Raw genomic sequence first — 18,177 nt, 5'->3', positions numbered from 1 at the left:
AATGGACCAGTGCTCCCAAATTCCCGTTTCGATCCCTGATAATGACCTGTCTTGTACACTTTCACGTTTGCCTGCAACCTTCTGTTACACATCATTCCTGACGCTCTCCTCCATCCATTCCGACCTGCTTGCACTTTCTTCTTCACTCTCCATTACTTTGTACAGTTGAGCCCAGATATTTGAACTCCTCCGCTTTGACCACCTCTATTCCTTGTAGCTGTAATGTTCGTAATGTGCGTGTAGCTAATATTCTTGTGAACGCTGTAATATTAGCAAATATAATTACACTAATGCCGCTTTTCCACTACAAACGCGGCTGAGTCGGGCTGAGCCGTGCCGTGCTGAGTCGGGGCTGTTGGAGTTGCATTTCGACTACAACCGCGCTGAACCGTGCTGGCTGGAAGTGGGTGGACACATTGGGTGGAGTTAGCGAAAGTGGGTGGACGTCATGTGATGTCGTTAAGCAGCGCAAACAGTGACATCAGTGATCTTTTAAGCGGTAGTCTCACGACCCGGATAGTAAACAATAAACATGGAGGACATGGAGTCGTTAGTGTTGCTGGTCTTGGTGCTGTGGCTTGTTGTCACCGACAACGCCAACAGATACTGGCAAGAGCGTATAGATGAGGCGAGGCGCATAAGGCTTCAGAAATTCTCGTAATTCTTCTTCTTCCGGGTTTGCGGTGTTTACAGATCCCAGCGCGCTCGCGGGGCGTGTGTGAGCATGTGAGGACACTCCTCCTCACCAATCAGTGCACAGGGGAGTGTCTGCTCACGCCCCCAGCCTCACTCGGCTCGCTTCAGCCCCACTCCAAAACGGTGCGAGTTTTAGGGGCTAAGCAGGGCTGAAGCGAGCCGAGTCGTGCTGGTTTTTGGTAGTCGAAACGCGAGCTGTGTCGGGCTGAAGCGAGCTGAAGCGAGCTGAAAAAGGGTAGTGGAAAAGGGCCATAAGTAACTTTAAAAACGCACATTGATAAAAGTTGCTGAATTCGTGCTGAGTTTATCTCAGGAAGAAAAGAAATATATCACAATGGAAAAATAACTTCGTTCCGCCCGAATAAGTTCCAAATCTGTGCTCAAATCAGAATTTAAGGGAGTTGTACTCAATAACGTACAATATGACTCGGGTAGTCAATGACATGGACAGGCTTTAATTTTCAAACAAATTTTGCATACACTGTACACACACAATCTTGCCTATAAATACCCGGGGGAAATGATGGGAAAATTGTCATTATTGAAGATGCCACGCCTAAGCCAAAATCAACGTGAACAGGCCATCGGGATGTTGCGTGCCGGAAGTACACAGACAGAGGTCGCCCGGCACTTCGGTGTTCATCATTCTACCATTTCCCGTTTGAGTCAGCGTTACAGACAGACAGGGAGCACCAGGGATCGTCCACGCCCTGGTCAGCCTCGAGTCACGACGCCAGTTCAGGATCAGCACATCAGGCTAGCTCACCTCCGTGACAGATTCCTGACACCCTCAGTCACTGCTGCTGAGACCCCTGGACGACACAGACCCAGAATCTCCAGCATGACGGTCCGAACATGGACCAACTGTCACTGAATTTTTTTAATTGTGAATTAATTCTTGAGTTTGACAATAAATGTCCTTTATCGATGTTTCAAGATGTGTGTGCATTACATACAATATCATAAATTTCAAATATATGCATGGATCTAAAGTGATATCGTGTTGAATTCCATTGTGCGTTTTTAAAGTTACTTAGTATATTATACCGGGTATAGTGGTTTACCTCTGTCCATCCGAAACACCCTTTTTCTCAATCAACCACAAATCGTAGCCACTTGGTACCAGACTTCAGCTTGAGGTTCTATAGACCCTTTTCACTCCCGTGACCTTCGTAAACGCGACCGCCATTTTGGACATGAAGAAATAAGGGTTTATGGGACAGACCCTTTCGGTTCTCGCTCATCTAGCTGCTACAATGACTGCTTAGACTGCAACAATAATACCTAACACACATTTAAGTATCCGTCGTAAAGACGTGAAACTCGTCGAGTGACGAGTGTGTTCATTGATAAGCTAACACAATCTAAAAGTAGACATACCATCACACTGCCCTGGCGCTGTGTACAGTTTACCTTCTATGGTTTGTGCACTCACTATTTGCCATTACTTTCTCCAACCCAGTGTTTGAACTATGCCGATATTTTCGGGGGATCCCTTTTTTTCCCTTGGGGGGGGGGGGTGCTTGCGCTTGCGCTTGTCTCAGAGCGCGGATCTCCAAACACATGAGAAGCCTATCTTACGCACATATCACGCGGACTCCACACACGCATCGCGTCTGAAGTCATAACTCATCAGGGGAAATCGTGTCCGCATTGGCATGTTCAAAAAACAACCTCGCGTCAACAATGATACCACACGCAAGAAAAAAAAAAACAGTCAGTCTACTCAACACATCTGATCCACAGCAGCACCAAAGCATCACTGGAAATCATGTCAACAACCAATCTTCCATTTCAACACGCGTCAACAAACAAATGGCACCATAAACATGAACGAATCGGTCAGGCTACCGATTCCAGACCCATAGCAGACGAATAATTAAATGCATCTTACCTTAAAGCAGAATCGACCACAAAGGAAGTGTGTTGGCACTGTTGGCAGACTTCCTTTCTACTAGTTTGTGTCCCCAACCTGGCAGCAGCAGTCGTTGTCCTATCGGTTTATTTTATCTTTGATGTAAACACAACGCTTCGGATATGCAAATGCTTCCCGTTACACACGATTGCTATGTCAATAAACATCATTTTGCCAATATTTTAGAGACCATCCATCTTCTCCGTCGGTCAGCATCTGTCGGGATCCGATAAAATGATAAATCTTGCCTTGTGTGTTGATGGTTACTACATCCAGGTGCACAACAATATAATGGCATGATGGAAGTCTTGCTGAAAGTAAAAACTTTCTTTGATGGCTATATTCCTTTCGATGCTTCGCCGTCGTTCCTCGTTGTTGGCTGTGGTAGACTACTGGTAGTTCATGTCCAAAATGGCAGCCGCGTTTGTCGTGACGTCACGTGGGAAGGGTCCATACCGTGGTTACCATTTTCAGGTCTGTCGTACATCGACTTCCTGTTTACTGACTGAATATTTTTACGAAACATATAGCATGGATCTAGAAAAAAAAAATTTTTCTCAGCAACTACAAATCACAACTGTTTGATATTTGGTACCGAGCTTCAGCTTGGGGTTCTAGACCGTATATACCGTTTTCAGGTCTGTCACACATCGACTTCCTGTTTACCGACCGAATGTATTTACGAAACCTGTAGGGTGGATTTTGACACTATTTCAAAATGACAGTTTACCAGGATGCTGTTTGAAATCCATCACAAGCTCTTTACTTGTTTCAGGGTTCATTATTTGTTGCCGTCAACATTCATAAGCGTTCTGTTCCTTCGATTGCTTGCATTCTGATATATGCCTCGGTCACAACCGGCCGTATGTGCTCCTACGGCCGGTCTACGTGCAAAAAATGCAAGAAACGCACGGAGGGCGCGCGTGTGACGTGCTGATTTTCGAGCCGTAGACCGGCCGCAGAGGTTCTTTGTTGTGTCAAACAAACTCTACGGGCGCTTACGTTTTTTTCAGGTTGCAAGGCAAACTTACGGCCAACGTGCGTCTTTCTCCACGAACAAAAAAAATGCAGCGATTTGGGAAACGCCAAAAATCGCACGGCCAAAAAATCATACGTCTGGTTGTGACCTAGGCTATAAGTGAGAGCAGGGCGGGGGATATGTAAGTGAGCAGTAGCTCACAGTTGATCCTGTTAAGGAATAGACCTAAACAAATATAGAGAAGAGGGTTTTTTTTGTAATTATTATTTTTTAAATTGTATTAGAAACAATCTGGCTGAAATCAGCGTCGTAGTCAAGTCACTAAACCTCGAGTTCGAGTCCAGTCTCGAGTCCCCAGTGTTCAAGTCGAAGTCGTTAAAAAAAATTTCGGGTCGAGTCCAAGACTCCAACCGCACCGTTTGACGGTGGCTGTTTGTTTCAGCGCTGTTAACATTAGTTTGTTCCTGAACGTGGCGTATGAACAGGTGAATGTGCTTCTCTTTATCAGGGAGTGTGAAGTATTCTGTCAGAGATGGTTGGGAGACGGATGTAAGTGCAGAAGGTGTGTTTATTAATACAAGTGAAGACGGTAAACAATCCAGAACGGCAGGCAAAATCGTAAAACAGTGAAACGGGCAACAGGTCACGCGAGGCACAAACAGGCTATCGTAGACTCGACAGGATCAAAGACGAAAAACAGGAAATCAGGGATCAGGAAACCAAACAAGGAAATAAGGCTCGGTAATGTGTCAGCAACGCAACTCAATACTTCGCAAAGTAAGTGTGTTTTCACAGTTTTTATATAGACTTGCTGATTGCGCCTTCATCCTGTGCAGGTGCGACTCGCTTACGGCGCGCGCGAGAGAGTCCGCTTGGCGCACGCGCTGTCCGGAGCGCGCCCGAGAGTCTATCTGATGCACGAGCCAAGGCGCGGAGGTGTGACAGTCTTGCACGAAATTCGTAAAAAAAAAAAAAAATCATGTAAATATAAATATGCCGAATTATTATGGCATGTTACAAAAAAAAAAGAAAAAAAAATCAGAGTCCTCGTCTCCAATTTATGAATCCAAATGCAGTGAATGCTCAAGTCCGAATTGAGTCACGAGTTCTTAAAATTAGGGCACAAGTCAGACTCGAGTACCACAAGCCTGGCTGAAATTCATCATTTTAGCATTTTTTTTTAACTAGTTCCTTTTTGAAGGGGGAAAAAAAAGCACAATTTGGCGTGCAATTAAAATCTGAATCATGGACGTACAACCCCGATTCCAAAAAAGTTGGGACAAAGTACAAATTGTAAATAAAAACGGAATGCAATGATGTAGAAGTTTCAAAATTCCATATTTTATTCAGAATAGAACATAGATGACATATCAAATGTTAAACTGAGAAAATGTATCATTTAAAGAGAAAAATTAGGTGATTTTAAATTTCATGACAACAACACATCTCAAAAAAGTTGGGACAAGGCCATGTTTACCACTGTGAGACATCCCCTTTTCTCTTTACAACAGTCTGTAAACGTCTGGGGACTGAGGAGACAAGTTGCTCAAGTTTAGGGATAGGAATGTTAACCCATTCTTGTCTAATGTAGGATTCTAGTTGCTCAACTGTCTTAGGTCTTTTTTGTCGTATCTTCCGTTTTATGATGCGCCAAATGTTTTCTATGGGTGAAAGATCTGGACTGCAGGCTGGCCAGTTCAGTACCCGGACCCTTCTTCTACGCAGCCATGATGCTGTAATTGATGCAGTATGTGGTTTGGCATTGTCATGTTGGAAAATGCAAGGTCTTCCCTGAAAGAGACGTCGTCTGGATGGGAGCATATGTTGCTCTAGAACCTGGATATACCTTTCAGCATTGATGGTGTCTTTCCAGATGTGTAAGCTGCCCATGCCACACACACTAATGCAACCCCATACCATCAGAGATGCAGGCTTCTGAACTGAGTGCTGATAACAACTTGGGTCGTCCTTCTCCTCTTTAGTCCGAATGACACGGCGTCCCTGATTTCCATAAAGAACTTCACATTTTGATTCGTCTGACCACAGAACAGTTTTCCACTTTGCCACAGTCCATTTTAAATGAGCCTTGGCCCAGAGAAGACGTCTGTGCTTCTGGATCGTGTTTAGATACGGCTTCTTCTTTGAACTATAGAGTTTTAGCTGGCAACGGCGGATGGCACGGTGAATTGTGTTCACAGATAATGTTCTCTGGAAATATTCCTGAGCCCATTTTGTGATTTCCAATACAGAAGCATGCCTGTATGTGATGCAGTGCCGTCTAAGGGCCCGAAGATCACAGGCACCCAGTATGGTTTTCCGGCCTTGACCCTTACGCGCAGAGATTCTTCCAGATTCTCTGAATCTTTTGATGATGATATGCACTGTAGATGATGATATGTTCAAACTCTTTGCAATTTTACACTGTCGAACTCCTTTCTGATATTGCTCCACTATTTGTCGGCGCAGAATTAGGGGGATTGGTGATCCTCTTCCCATCTTTACTTCTGAGAGCCGCTGCCACTCCAAGATGCTCTTTTTATGCTCAGTCACAGGGGCTTCAAAGTTTGGGAGAATAGCAGGGTACAAATAATTTACAGCAGGGTGCAAAATGGTAAAATGTCTGCCAGCGGCAGACATAATGCATGCAAAGCGTGCAGGGAGATATATATATATTATGAATGAGGGAGAGATGCAAGTACGAATTTTTCATGGGGCGGGATGGTTTGGAACAGGCCATCTAAAATTGGGATAACATTTACCCGGGACGGGTATTTGAGGCGGGTCGTCTAGCTTAAGCTTGATTAGCGTTGTTACGCACGCCAGTGTTTCCCACAGAAATTTTGGAGACTATGGGGGAGGCGCGGGGGTTTAAAATTGAGTGATTTGTTAAATATTAAGTTATTACTGAAAAACTATTGATTAAAAAAACAGACACTGAGAAATGGTCCTATAAACAACTTTACCAATATAAAAGATTACCAGGACTACAAAAATGCAGAAAAATAGGCTTTACTTATCCAAATGCACCTGTTGGTTCAAAAGTTAAAGTGCAGAGAACCTCACAGCACAACATGAAGTTACCTTAAAATATAATATAAATGCCTCAGCTTTCATGTAAGAAAAAAAACTATTAATACTAGTACTGTGTGCAGGCAGTCTCTCCTGAAGACTAAATTAAACAATAATTATAAACTAATAAAATAAATGGCTCAGGCTTCATAGAAGAAAAAAACAATTTGAACAGAATCTCACAGTATGATGCTGAAGCTGCCTAAACAATGGAAAATAAAATACCATTTTGGCAAAAACGTTGGCATCCATTAATTTCTTGTATTAAGTAAAAAAATATGTTGCCAGATACTGCTGATGTTTTACAGCCCAAAATATGTTCAAAACCCGCCAAAATGCACTTAAAACCGCCCAAATTGGGAGGGAGACCGCCCAATCTGGCAACACAGGGGCAGTCATGGCTGCACTCATGTCAAGGATGTAAACACAATCTGGCAACACAGGAGGCAGTAATGGCTGCACTCATGTCGAGGATATAAACACAATCTGGCAACACAGGCGGCAGTAATGGCTGCACTCATGTCGAGGATGTAAACACAGTTGACGCGGCAACGGACATACATGACATAGTGGATGTAATTTACGTTCACAACTTTTTTTGCTGTCAGAAATATTTAATATTAAATTTTGTGACTCGACTGACAATAGCCGGCGGCATAACAAGCCATAGCCGGCGATTTGCCGCCGGTGACCGGCTACTTTTGAGACCGCTGCAGTCATGTTAATGACCTATTACCAATTGACCTAATGAGTTGCAATTTGGTCCTCCAGCTGTTCCTTTTTTGTACCTTTAACTTTTCCAGCCTCTTATTGCCCCTGTCCCAACTTTTTTGAGATGTGTTGCTGTCAAGAAATTTCAAATGAGCCAATATTTGGCATGGGCGGCACGGTGGTGTAGTGGTTAGCGCTGTCGCCTCAGAGCAAGAAGGTCCTGGGTTCGAGCCCCGTGGCCGGCGAGGGCCTTTCTGTGTGGAGTTTGCATGTTCTCCCCGTGTCCGCGTGGGTTTCCTCCGGGTGCTCCGGTTTCCCCCACAGTCCAAAGACATGCAGGTTAGGTTAACTGGTGACTCTAAATTGAGCGTAGGTGTGAATGTGAGTGTGAATGGTTGTCTGTGTCTATGTGTCAGCCCTGTGATGACCTGGCGACTTGTCCAGGGTGTACCCCGCCTTTCACCCGTAGTCAGCTGGGATAGGCTCCAGCTTGCCTGTGACCCTGTAGAACAGGATAAAGCGGCTAGAGATAATGAGATGAGATGAATATTTGGCATGAAATTTCAAAATGTCTCACTTTCGACATTTGATATGTTGTCTATGTTCTATTGTGAATACAATATCAGTTTTTGAGATTTGTAGATTATTACATTCCGTTTTTATTTACAATTTGTACTTTGTCCCAACTTTTTTGGAATCGGGGTTGTATCTCGGACTGCTTTATGATCCGTCCATCCAGGATTCCCGTTAGTGATCCCTGAAGAGCGAGAGGTTCAATGGGTTGATACGGAATCCTCACTGAAAGCAGCAGATGAACTGATTTTGGAATCGATCCAAGCAGGGTCAAGGTCACGGCAAGGACAAATATCTGAAATAATAACTTCCTGTTTATTTCCCATGCTCATGACCTCAAGGCAGTTCTTAGCGATCAGTCCGTCCTTCTGTGCGTCTGTTGAATATTACTCACTATACTTTTTGTTTGTGTAACAAATCCTGCACGGTCATTTAACCACTCTACTGATTAGTCATGTTTTCGCCTGCAGAGAGAGACGCTGTTACGGCAGCTAGAGACCAACCAACTGGACATCGACGCCACGCTGGAGGAGCTGACGGTCCAGCAGGAGACAGAGGATCAAAACTACGAAATGTAGGATGTCTCTGTACATTTTCATATCTTTTTATCTCTCTCCTATCCAACACCCCTGAATAAACCTGTAAAACTAGGACGACATTCATTAGCTAGATTATTAAAACAGGGAAAACCCTGAAGTGTGAATTCTGGACTGAGCTTCAGGGAGGTCCGAGTGCTCGTCGGTGGAGTGGATTGTAGGATTATCTAGCATTTTTTTGCGCATGTGGGTGAGCACTATGTGGAAATGAAACCTATAGATTGGACTAATTTAGTTGAAAAGCAGAAGATATGAGATGAGATGGTGGGATAGTGAGTTGTTCCGCTGTCAAAACAAGATTTCGTGTTAACTTGAGAGGAACCGAGGTGTGACATCATTTGAAAAAGTTTCCTCTTTCTCACACTCTGCTGCTGTTAATTTATCTCGCAACACTTTTTAAATGGACCACACACACATGACCAAACACCGGTTCTGCTGGACTAAATCCTCGGGATTCCTGCACTGTCTGTCTTATTCCGAGCAAGAAAAATCGGATTCCTTCATCCCATTCCTTTTTTTTTTTTTTTAAACTTTAATTTTTATTGGATTTTTTCATTCAAATACAATAATACACAAAAAACAAACAACAAAGAAAAAAAAAACCTTCTGTTAACAGCTAAAGGCCTCTGCATGCTCTTGCGACAAGGCTTTCGCAGATAGCTTTTCGCAGACAGTTGTAATTTATCGTTGAGCGGGGAGTAATAGGCGTGCGCGATGTTATTCACCGCCACAACGCAAGGAGGCGCGAAGTTGCGAAATCGCTAGGAGTAGTTGGTGGGTGTGGTTAGTGGAGTGTTTATCCTCCGGTTACTTATAATGACTAGAACTGGAGTCGTATAGATGTACGTACTTCCTCACTTCCTCGATCAACCGCTCTTCGTGCTGCTCCATCTTCGCTCGTGTTTTTAAAAATGCCGGTCGTGAAAACAAACCAAACCGGGAAAGTAGGGAAGCGGAAGTGCGTGTACAGCGGATGTAGAGTGGACCAATCAGAGCCCTCTTGTCTGCGACGCTGTCTGCGAGGCTTCTGCGGTGGTCACAATTTTTGGGAGGTGCGCGCAGAGCGTCTGCGAAGGTGGGGGGGCTACGCAGACGCTATCTGCGACGCCATCTGCGACGCCATCTGCGAGGACTGGGTTGTCAGCATAAATTGGCCTTTATAGGTCCTCCCATTCAGTCACAATGCAACAATTCTGTCTTGTTCAGTTGTCATGACTATAATTTCTCTTGGTATCATCCTAAAGGCCAATTTATGCTGACAACCCAGTCCTCGCTGATGGCGTCTGCGTAGCCCCCCCCCCTTCGCAAACGCTCTGCGCGCACCTCCCAAAAATTGTGACCACCGCAGAAGCCTCGCAGACAAGAGGGCTCTGATTGGTCCGCTCTACATCCGCTGTACACGCACTTCCTCTTCCCTACTTTCCCGGTTTGGTTTGTTTTCACGACCGCCATTTTTAAAAACACGAGCGAAGATGGAGCAGCACGAAGAGCGGTTGATTGAGGAAGTACGTACATCTATACGACTCCAGTTCTAGTCATTATAAGTAACCGGAGGATAAACACTCCACTAACCACACCCACCAACTACTCCTAGCGATTTCGCGACTTCGCGCCCCCTTGCGTTGTGGCGGTGAATAACATCGCGCACGCCTATTACTCCCCGCTCAACGATAAATTACAACCGTCTGCGAAAAGCTATCTGCGAAAGCCTTGTCGCAAGAGCATGCAGAGGCCCTTACCCCTTCTGTAATAATTCCATTTCTCCCATTTCCTTTCAAACTGTTCCTCCTTCATTCTCAAGGTATGTGTGAACCTCTCCATATCATAAATCTCCTCCACAATGCTCAGCCACTGATCTCTAGTTGGGGGGTCTACCTTATACCAGGCCCTTGTAATTGCCTTCCTGATAGCCACCAATAATACTTTCACCAGGTATTTATCTTCTCCTTGTACCCCCTCTTGTGGGATGTTCCCCAGATATAATCCCAAACAAGTCTTGGGTATCTCATATCCCAGAATCTCCCTCAGCACACTCCAGACTCCCTCCCAGTATCCCTCCATCTTTTGACATTTCCAAAATACATGTGTATGGTCTGCCTCCACTTGACCACACAACCTCCAACATGATTTCTGATCTGGTGTGTATCTCCCCTTAATCTTTGGTGTTATGAAAAACCTTATGTTCTTCCACCCAAATTCTCGCCATACCCGGGAGCTAGTGGCTGAGTGTTGAACCTTGCACACTTTATACCAGTCATCTGTTATTTCTATTCCAAGCTCTTTTTCCCATTTTTCTTTAATATAGACAGTTGAATTACCCCCACTGGCACCTATAGCTTGGTATAGAGCTGAGATTACTCTACATTTTCTCCCTTCGTATGCATTTATCATTATTTTAATAATCATATTCTGTTCTTTGGGTTCTTCTAACTTTATTCTTCATCCCATTCCTTAATCCGAAGAACAGCTACAAAGCAGGGACTTTAGGGTTTGATAAAACCGGTTGTAAGAATTACACATCTGATGTCCAACCACAACACTTTCATGACTTGGAAAAGAAACGTGAAGTAAAATTTAGGCGCGAGACGAACAGGCTGCATAATCTCTCCGCTGTAATTGTGGTGTTTAGACAGCAGAGGGCACTCTAAGAATATGCATTATTATACCTACAGGGCACTTTTTCGATGGAATAAAAACATTGTGTTCTATTCCCTTCCAGCGGGTTTCATTCATTTGGTTTGATAGCATGCGATATTGTTAGCGTATCGCTTATCCTATGTGCATTACGTCACTCTACCCAGTGTAGAATGAGTGTTGAATTTGGTTTACGATATTGCATGGTTGCCAAGACATCACACAACAGAGATGTAAAATTTCTGTGCTAGCGAGTGACTGTGACAATTTGTAGACAAACATGGCTGCCAGGTTTGCTTCGTTAAATACGGAAGATTTTGAGAGAATTTTGAAAGAGAAAGACGCGTCGAACACCTGAAAGGAATGTGTATGTATAATACTGGCTTGTTTTCATGGTATATCAGATATATTCCATTCAGCTAGCATGATAGCCAGTGTTATTTAAATAGTAGGAATGCGCGTGACTTCACCCTAGGCGGAAGTAATCCAGCTCTAATGCTTCAAAAACAAATTTAAAATGCGAAAGAGGTGTTGTGCGATTGATCGATTAACTGTACAAAAAGATTTAACAAGAAATCCGAGCTCTCTTTTTACACCCTGCTGAAAGATAAAGAAAAGAGAAGCAAATGGAGGCGCTACAAATGTTCACAAATTTATTGAATCCTCAGGCGATCGAAACTTTCTGATAAGCTTGTTGTTGAGGTATTTATCTGATTTAGATTTGACTGTGATGCATGTGTTAATCCTGAAGCTCCTGTTCTCAGATTCCTAGAGATGATGGAAGCCCGTGCTAAAGGCTACAGATCTCCCGGCGATGCTAACGGTCAAAGCCCATCGTCAGGCTCTCAGTCCCCCGTGGTCCCAGCAGGCACCAGCTCTACAGGCAGCTCCAGCCCTGGCACTCCACAGCAACCCCCTGTCGTGGGGCAGAACCCGCAGTTGCCCACGACCTCACCGGCTGTAGATGCTCAGATTCCTGCTGCTCCTCCTCCAGCTTCTGCCCCTTCTCCATCTCCGGCCCAGCAGCCGCAGAAACGCAGCTTCATCTCCAGGCTGTTCGGCTCGACCGCCGCTCCTGAGGTGCCCACTGCTGTTCCAGGTGAGGGCGTCTTACAGGAAGTACTGTACGTGAGACTATCTATCTGCTTTTTGTGTTCTTAATTGTTTCGTAAAGTGCTTGAATCTGATTGGTCAGAAGGCAGACCTTCAGTAGAATCGAAGCATAATAGTAATGTTATTTTTAAACTTTTTTTTTTTTTTAATAGATGTCCAGTGTCAGCACTGTGTGCTGTCTGGTTAAGATAATCCTAATGCATGTAAATACAAAATATGTATACCAGCGGTCTCAAAAGTAGCCGGTCACCGGCGGCAAATCGCCAGCTATGGCTTGTTATGCCGCCAGCTATTGTAAGTCGAGTCACAAAATTTAATATTAAATATTTCTGACAGCAAAAAAAGTTGTGAACGTAAATTACAACCACTATGTCATGTATGTCCATTGCCACGTCAACTGTGTTTACATCCTCGACATGAATACAGCCATTACTGCCGCCTGTGTTGCCAGATTGTGCGGTTTCCCGCCCAATTTGGGCGGTTTTAAGTGCATTTTGGCGGGTTTTGAACATATTTTGGGCTGTAAAACATCAGCAGTATCTGGCAACATATGTTTTTACTTAATACAAGAAATTAATGGATGCCAACATTTTTGCCAAAATGGTATTTTATTTTCCATTGTTTAGGCAGCTTCAGCATCATACTGTGAGATTCTGTTCAAATTGTTTTTTTTCTTCTATGAAGCCTGAGCCATTTATTTTATTAGTTTATAATTATTGTTTAATTTAGTCTTCAGGAGAGACTGCCTGCACACAGTACTAGTATTAATAGTTTTTTTTCTTACATGAAAGCTGAGGCATTTATATTATATTTTAAGGTAACTTCATGTTGTGCTGTGAGGTTCTCTGCACTTTAACTTTTGAACCAACAGGTGCATTTGGATAAGTAAAGCCTATTTTTCTGCATTTTTGTAGTCCTGGTAATCTTTTATATTGGTAAAGTTGTTTATAGGACCATTTCTCAGTGTCTGTTTTTTTTTTAAGCAATAGTTTTTCAGTAATAACTTAATATTTAACATATCACTCAATTTTAAACAACCCCCGCGCCTCCCCCATAGTCTCCAAAATTTCTGTGGGAAACACTGGCGTGCGTAACAACGCTAATCAAGCTTAAGCTAGACGACCCGCCTCAAATACCCGTCCCGGGTAAATGTTATCCCAATTTTAGATGGCCTGTTCCAAACCATCCCGCCCCATGAAAAATTCGTACTTGCATCTCTCTCTCTCTCTCTCTCTCTCTCTCTCTCTCTGTCTCTGTGTATATATGTGTGTGTGTGTGTATATATATATATATATATATATATATATATATATATATATATATATATATATATATATATATATCCATATCCATCCATATCCCTGCACACTTTGCGTGCATTATGTCTGCCGCTGGCAGACATTTTACCATTTTGCACCCTGCTGTAAATTATTTGTACCCTGCTATTCTCCCAAACTTTGAAGCCCCTGGTATACACACATGCGCGTGCACGCGCACACACTTTCTACACAGTTTCCGATTTGAAGAATTCCCCTGGGGCTTGATGCTCCAAGACATGGAATAATTTAAAGGATTAGGACTCGTGAACATTGTAGAGGATCACATGACTTTGTGTGTGAGAAGGGGTGTTCACACGGCAACTTTTACTCCGGTGTAGCACCGGGGCTGCCCCGGTAGAGCGTTCACACGGTACAAAGTTATACCGGTGTAGCCCCTGAAAGCTGCTTAAACCGGTGCAAATCTAACCCTGCTCGGGAGGCGGTTTAAGAAATTTACTCCGGAGTAAATGCTAGTTTGCGGGGCAGCACCGATATAAAATGGGCCGTCTGAACGCTACAGGGGTAGACTCGCTACGCGTGAGGAGAGTTGATTACATACGGGCATTGCATAATTTGCATCCTGGTATTTTGCGCTTCCAAAATGGCGAATATCAACAACAACAGAACTGCGTGTCTTCCAGTGTTGCCAGATTGGGCGGTTTTAAGTGCATTTTGGCGGATTTGACTATATTTTGGGCTGGAAAACGTCAGCAGTATCTGGCAACACTGGTGTCTTCATCCGCGTTGTTTTCCCGGCGCTTGGTGATGCCATGAAAACCGGGAAAAGAAAGTACATTTTCACGCATGCGCATATTTCATTTCCGCATTATTACTATCGTATAGCACGGTCGCAAAAACTGCCGCGTGAACGCAAGTGGGGCTGCACCGGTGCTAACACGCTTCTCTCTAGTAAGCAGGTTTGTGACGTGTGAACGCTCCACAAAATTTACACCAGTGTAAGATATATCGCAACAAAATACATTGATGCAAATATGTGCCGTGTGAACACCCCTAGAGAGAGATAATTTTATATCCCCTCAGCATCAGCAAGGACAGATGTAAAAAAAATTTTTTTTTTTTTAAACTGAGCAGAAAAAAATACAGTAACTAATTCAAAGCTTTATTCGTAATGTTTCTATCCCTTTAATCTGCATACTGAGGAGCTTTTTATAGTAGTAGTACTTTATTGTCACCATACAAGTACAGTGAGATGTCGTTTAGAAACAGCCCACAGATGCCCATAAAAGTAATAAGTTAAGTAGTTAAGCAATATAGATACTGTATATCAATATTTAAAATATATATAGAAAATATAAAAATCCACAATAAATGTATACAATCAAATGTGCTAGTAAGGTTAAAAGTAATGATATAAAATTAAGATAAATAATAAATTGGTGCAGGGTTCAGGTATTCACTGACCAAGTTAGCAGCGCAGTCGAGCTAGATTAATGTTGGTATGGGACACACACACACACAGTTGGTAGGATAAAAGTAGAGGTATAAATAGTAATAGTAATAAATAAGGTGCAAGTGAGCCATCATATTACGTTACAAAGCTGTGGCCACAAAATGCAGTATAGTTACCCAGACCAATGCACAGGGTCCTATTGCACAGACCCCACTGCACAGTCCAGGAAAGCAGGGGTCAGTATCAGTAATGTCCTAGTACAGTGATCACACTATTGGACAGACACCCCCCCCTACCCCCACCACACACACATACACCCACACACACATGCCTTCCAGGTTTCCCAGTCTGGGGGACCACTGGCATCTCACAGTTCAGCACATCCTGAAGTAATGAGGGGGGGCAAGTGACGCATGGAGTTCAAAAGTCTGATGGCGGTGGGATAGAAAATGTTCTTCAGTCTTGTAGTGCGACTGCGCAGCGTCCTGAAGCGTCTGCCAGATGGCAGCATGGTGAAGAGCCTGTGACCGGGGTGTGTGATCCTTCAGTATGTTTATTGCTCTGTTTGTGCAGCGTGTGTGATGGATCTCCTCAAGTGTGGGGAGTTGGCTGCCAATGATCCTCTGTGCCGTTTTAATGATGCGCTGTAGCGTCTTCTTGTTGTCGGAGGTGCAGTTGGAGTACCATGATGTAATGCAGTATGTAATGACTGATTCAATGGTGCAGCGGTAGAAATTGATGAGCAGATTTCGTGGTAGTTGGGCCTTCTTCAGTGTCCGCAGGAAGTGCAGCCTTTGGGCCCCCTTTTTGGCTATTGCCGAGGTGTTGGTGGCCCATGACAGGTCCTGGCTGATGTAAACTCCCAGGAACCTAAAGCTCTGCACCACCTCCACTGACTCCCCTCCAATGCTGATGGATTGGTGGTGGTCACCCTGGCCACGCCGCCTGAAGTCCAAGATCACCTCCTTCGTCTTCTTGGAGTTCAGGGTCAGGTTGTTATCTTGGCTCCAGCGTGCCAGGTGCTCCACCTCTTCCCTGTAGGCCGACTCATTGTTGTTGGAGATCAGGCCAATCACCGTTGTGTCGTCAGCAAACTTCACGATTGTGTTCGTGCTGTGCTTAGGAACACAGTCATGTGTGAAGAGGGAGTAGAGAAGGGGGCTGAGCACACATCCCTGCTGTGTTCAGGGTGATGGGTCTTGAGTGGAATTTGCCCATGCGCACAGACTGAGGCCTATTACTGAGGAAGTCCAGTATCCATCTGCGGAGCTGGGAACTAAAGCCGAGGTTATACAGCTTAGTGGCCAGCTTGAGAGGGGGGATGGTGTTAAACGCCGAGCTGTAGTCAATGAATAGCATACGCACATAACTGTTTGGTTCCTCCAGGTGTGAGAGGGCAGTGTGAAGGGCCAATGAAATGCCGTCCTCCGTTGATCTGTTGGTCCTGCAAACTGATGTGGGTCGAAGAATGGGGGGGGTATTGGATTTGATGTGAGCTAGCACCAGTTGTTCAAAGCACTTCATCACAATGGGTGTGAGTGCTACTGGGCGATAGTCGTTCAGGGACTTGATGGCCGCCTGCTTGGGAACAGGAACAATGGTGCTGGTTTTAAAGCAGGTGGGGACTGCAGCTTGGTCCAGGGAGATGTTAAACAAGTTAGTGAGGACTGTGCTTAGTTGGCCTGCACAGTATTTTAGGGCCTTTCCGGGAACTCCGTCTGGTCCTGGTGCTTTGCGAGGGTTAATGCTGCCGAGGGCCCGCCTAACCTCGTGTTCGCTTAGCACCGGTGCATGTGATGCAGTGTCCATAAGTTCAGTGAGGGGTTGGGGAATGGGTCCCTCATCAAACCGTGCAAAGAATTTGTTGAGGTCATCAGGGAGGGTTGGGTTGTGAGAGCTGGGCAGACAGGGGTTGGTGCTCTTGTAGTCGGTGTAGGATTTGATGCCCTGCCACATGCGTCTGGGGTCAGAGTCCACAAAGTGCTGCTCTATTTTTTCTTTATAGGAGCGCTTAGCTTCCCTGATGCCCCTCTTCAGGTTGGCCCTGGCTACTGTGTAGGCTGCCTGGTCGCCGGAGTGAAAAGCCTCGTCTCTGATTGCCAGCAGGTTCTGGACTTGTCTGTTCATCCAGGGCTTGCGATTTGGAAAAGTGCGAATGGTCTTGTGGGTGGTGACGTTGTCTACACAGAAGCTAATGTAGTCCAGAACAGAAGATGCATATGTATTTAGGTCTGATTGTCTATCCAAGGTAGAGATCGAATTAAAAAGTTCCCAGTTAGTGTCCTCAAAACAGACTTGCAAGCATTCAATAGCTCCTTCAGGCCAGACTCTGATGATCTGGCTGGTGGGCTTTGACCTGGCAATGAGAGGCTTATATGCAGGGGTCAAAAACAGAGGGATGTGATCGCAGCGTCAGAGGTGGGGGGAAGGGGATGCTTTGTATGCGTAGGCAATGTTACAGTAAACAACATCTAGTGTATTCTTTCCTCTGGTTGGAAAATCCACAAACTGATAGAATTTAGGCAGAACAGACTTCAAATTAGCATGGTTAAAGTCTCCAGCTATAATGAACACAGCGTCGGGGTGAGAGTTTTGCAAGTCGCTGATGCTGTCATAAAGTTTGCTCAGTGCCATCTTAGCGTTAGCTTGGGGAGGAATGTAAACAGTGAGGAGAAACACCGCGGTGAATTCTCTTGGGAGATGAAACGGTCTGCACTGCAAAGAAATAAACTCCAAGTCCGGAGAGCAATGTTGTTCTGTGATAATAACAGAGGTGCACCAAGAGTTACTCACGTAAGTACACATACCTCCACCTTTGTCCTTGCCGGAGTTAGCAGTTCGGTCGGCCCGGTATACAGTCCAGCCGGCAATCTGAATAGCCGAGACGAGGATGTTAGCGCTTAGCCATGTCTCCGTGAAGAGTAGGGCACAGCTGTTCCACTTCTGTGTCGAGATCCTGAGTCTCAACTCGTCCATCTTGCTGGTTAGGGACTGGGTGTTCGCGAGGACTAGGCTGGGGAGTGGAGGTTTGTGAGGGCAGTTCTTCAGCCTCATCTGGATGCCGCCTCTCTTACCCCGCTTCTTTCTCCTGCATCTCCTCCGACGATGGTGTGACTTGGCTCGGTTGTTTACCCACGCAGGCACAGTGGTTCTAAGTAGTT

General features: G+C 44.7%; 1 protein-coding gene across 4 annotated transcripts in view; it reads left to right on the top strand.

The window, feature by feature from the left end:
* The window catches only part of rabl6b (RAB, member RAS oncogene family-like 6b), a 94,381-nt gene that overhangs the window by 54,603 nt on the left and 21,601 nt on the right, over window positions 1-18,177 (top strand). For all 4 annotated transcript variants that reach the window (XM_060907463.1, XM_060907462.1, XM_060907464.1 and 1 more), the window contains 2 exons: window positions 8,414-8,517; window positions 11,938-12,272. In XM_060907463.1, the coding sequence (XP_060763446.1) occupies window positions 8,414-8,517; window positions 11,938-12,272 (439 nt within the window). The remainder of the gene's footprint in view (window positions 1-8,413; window positions 8,518-11,937; window positions 12,273-18,177) is intronic.

The sequence above is a fragment of the Neoarius graeffei genome, chromosome 24, assembly GCF_027579695.1.
Source record: "Neoarius graeffei isolate fNeoGra1 chromosome 24, fNeoGra1.pri, whole genome shotgun sequence".
NCBI lineage: Eukaryota > Metazoa > Chordata > Actinopteri > Siluriformes > Ariidae > Neoarius > Neoarius graeffei.
The sequence above is the reverse complement of the archived record's forward strand: the minus strand, read 5'-3'. Positions and strand labels throughout refer to the sequence as shown.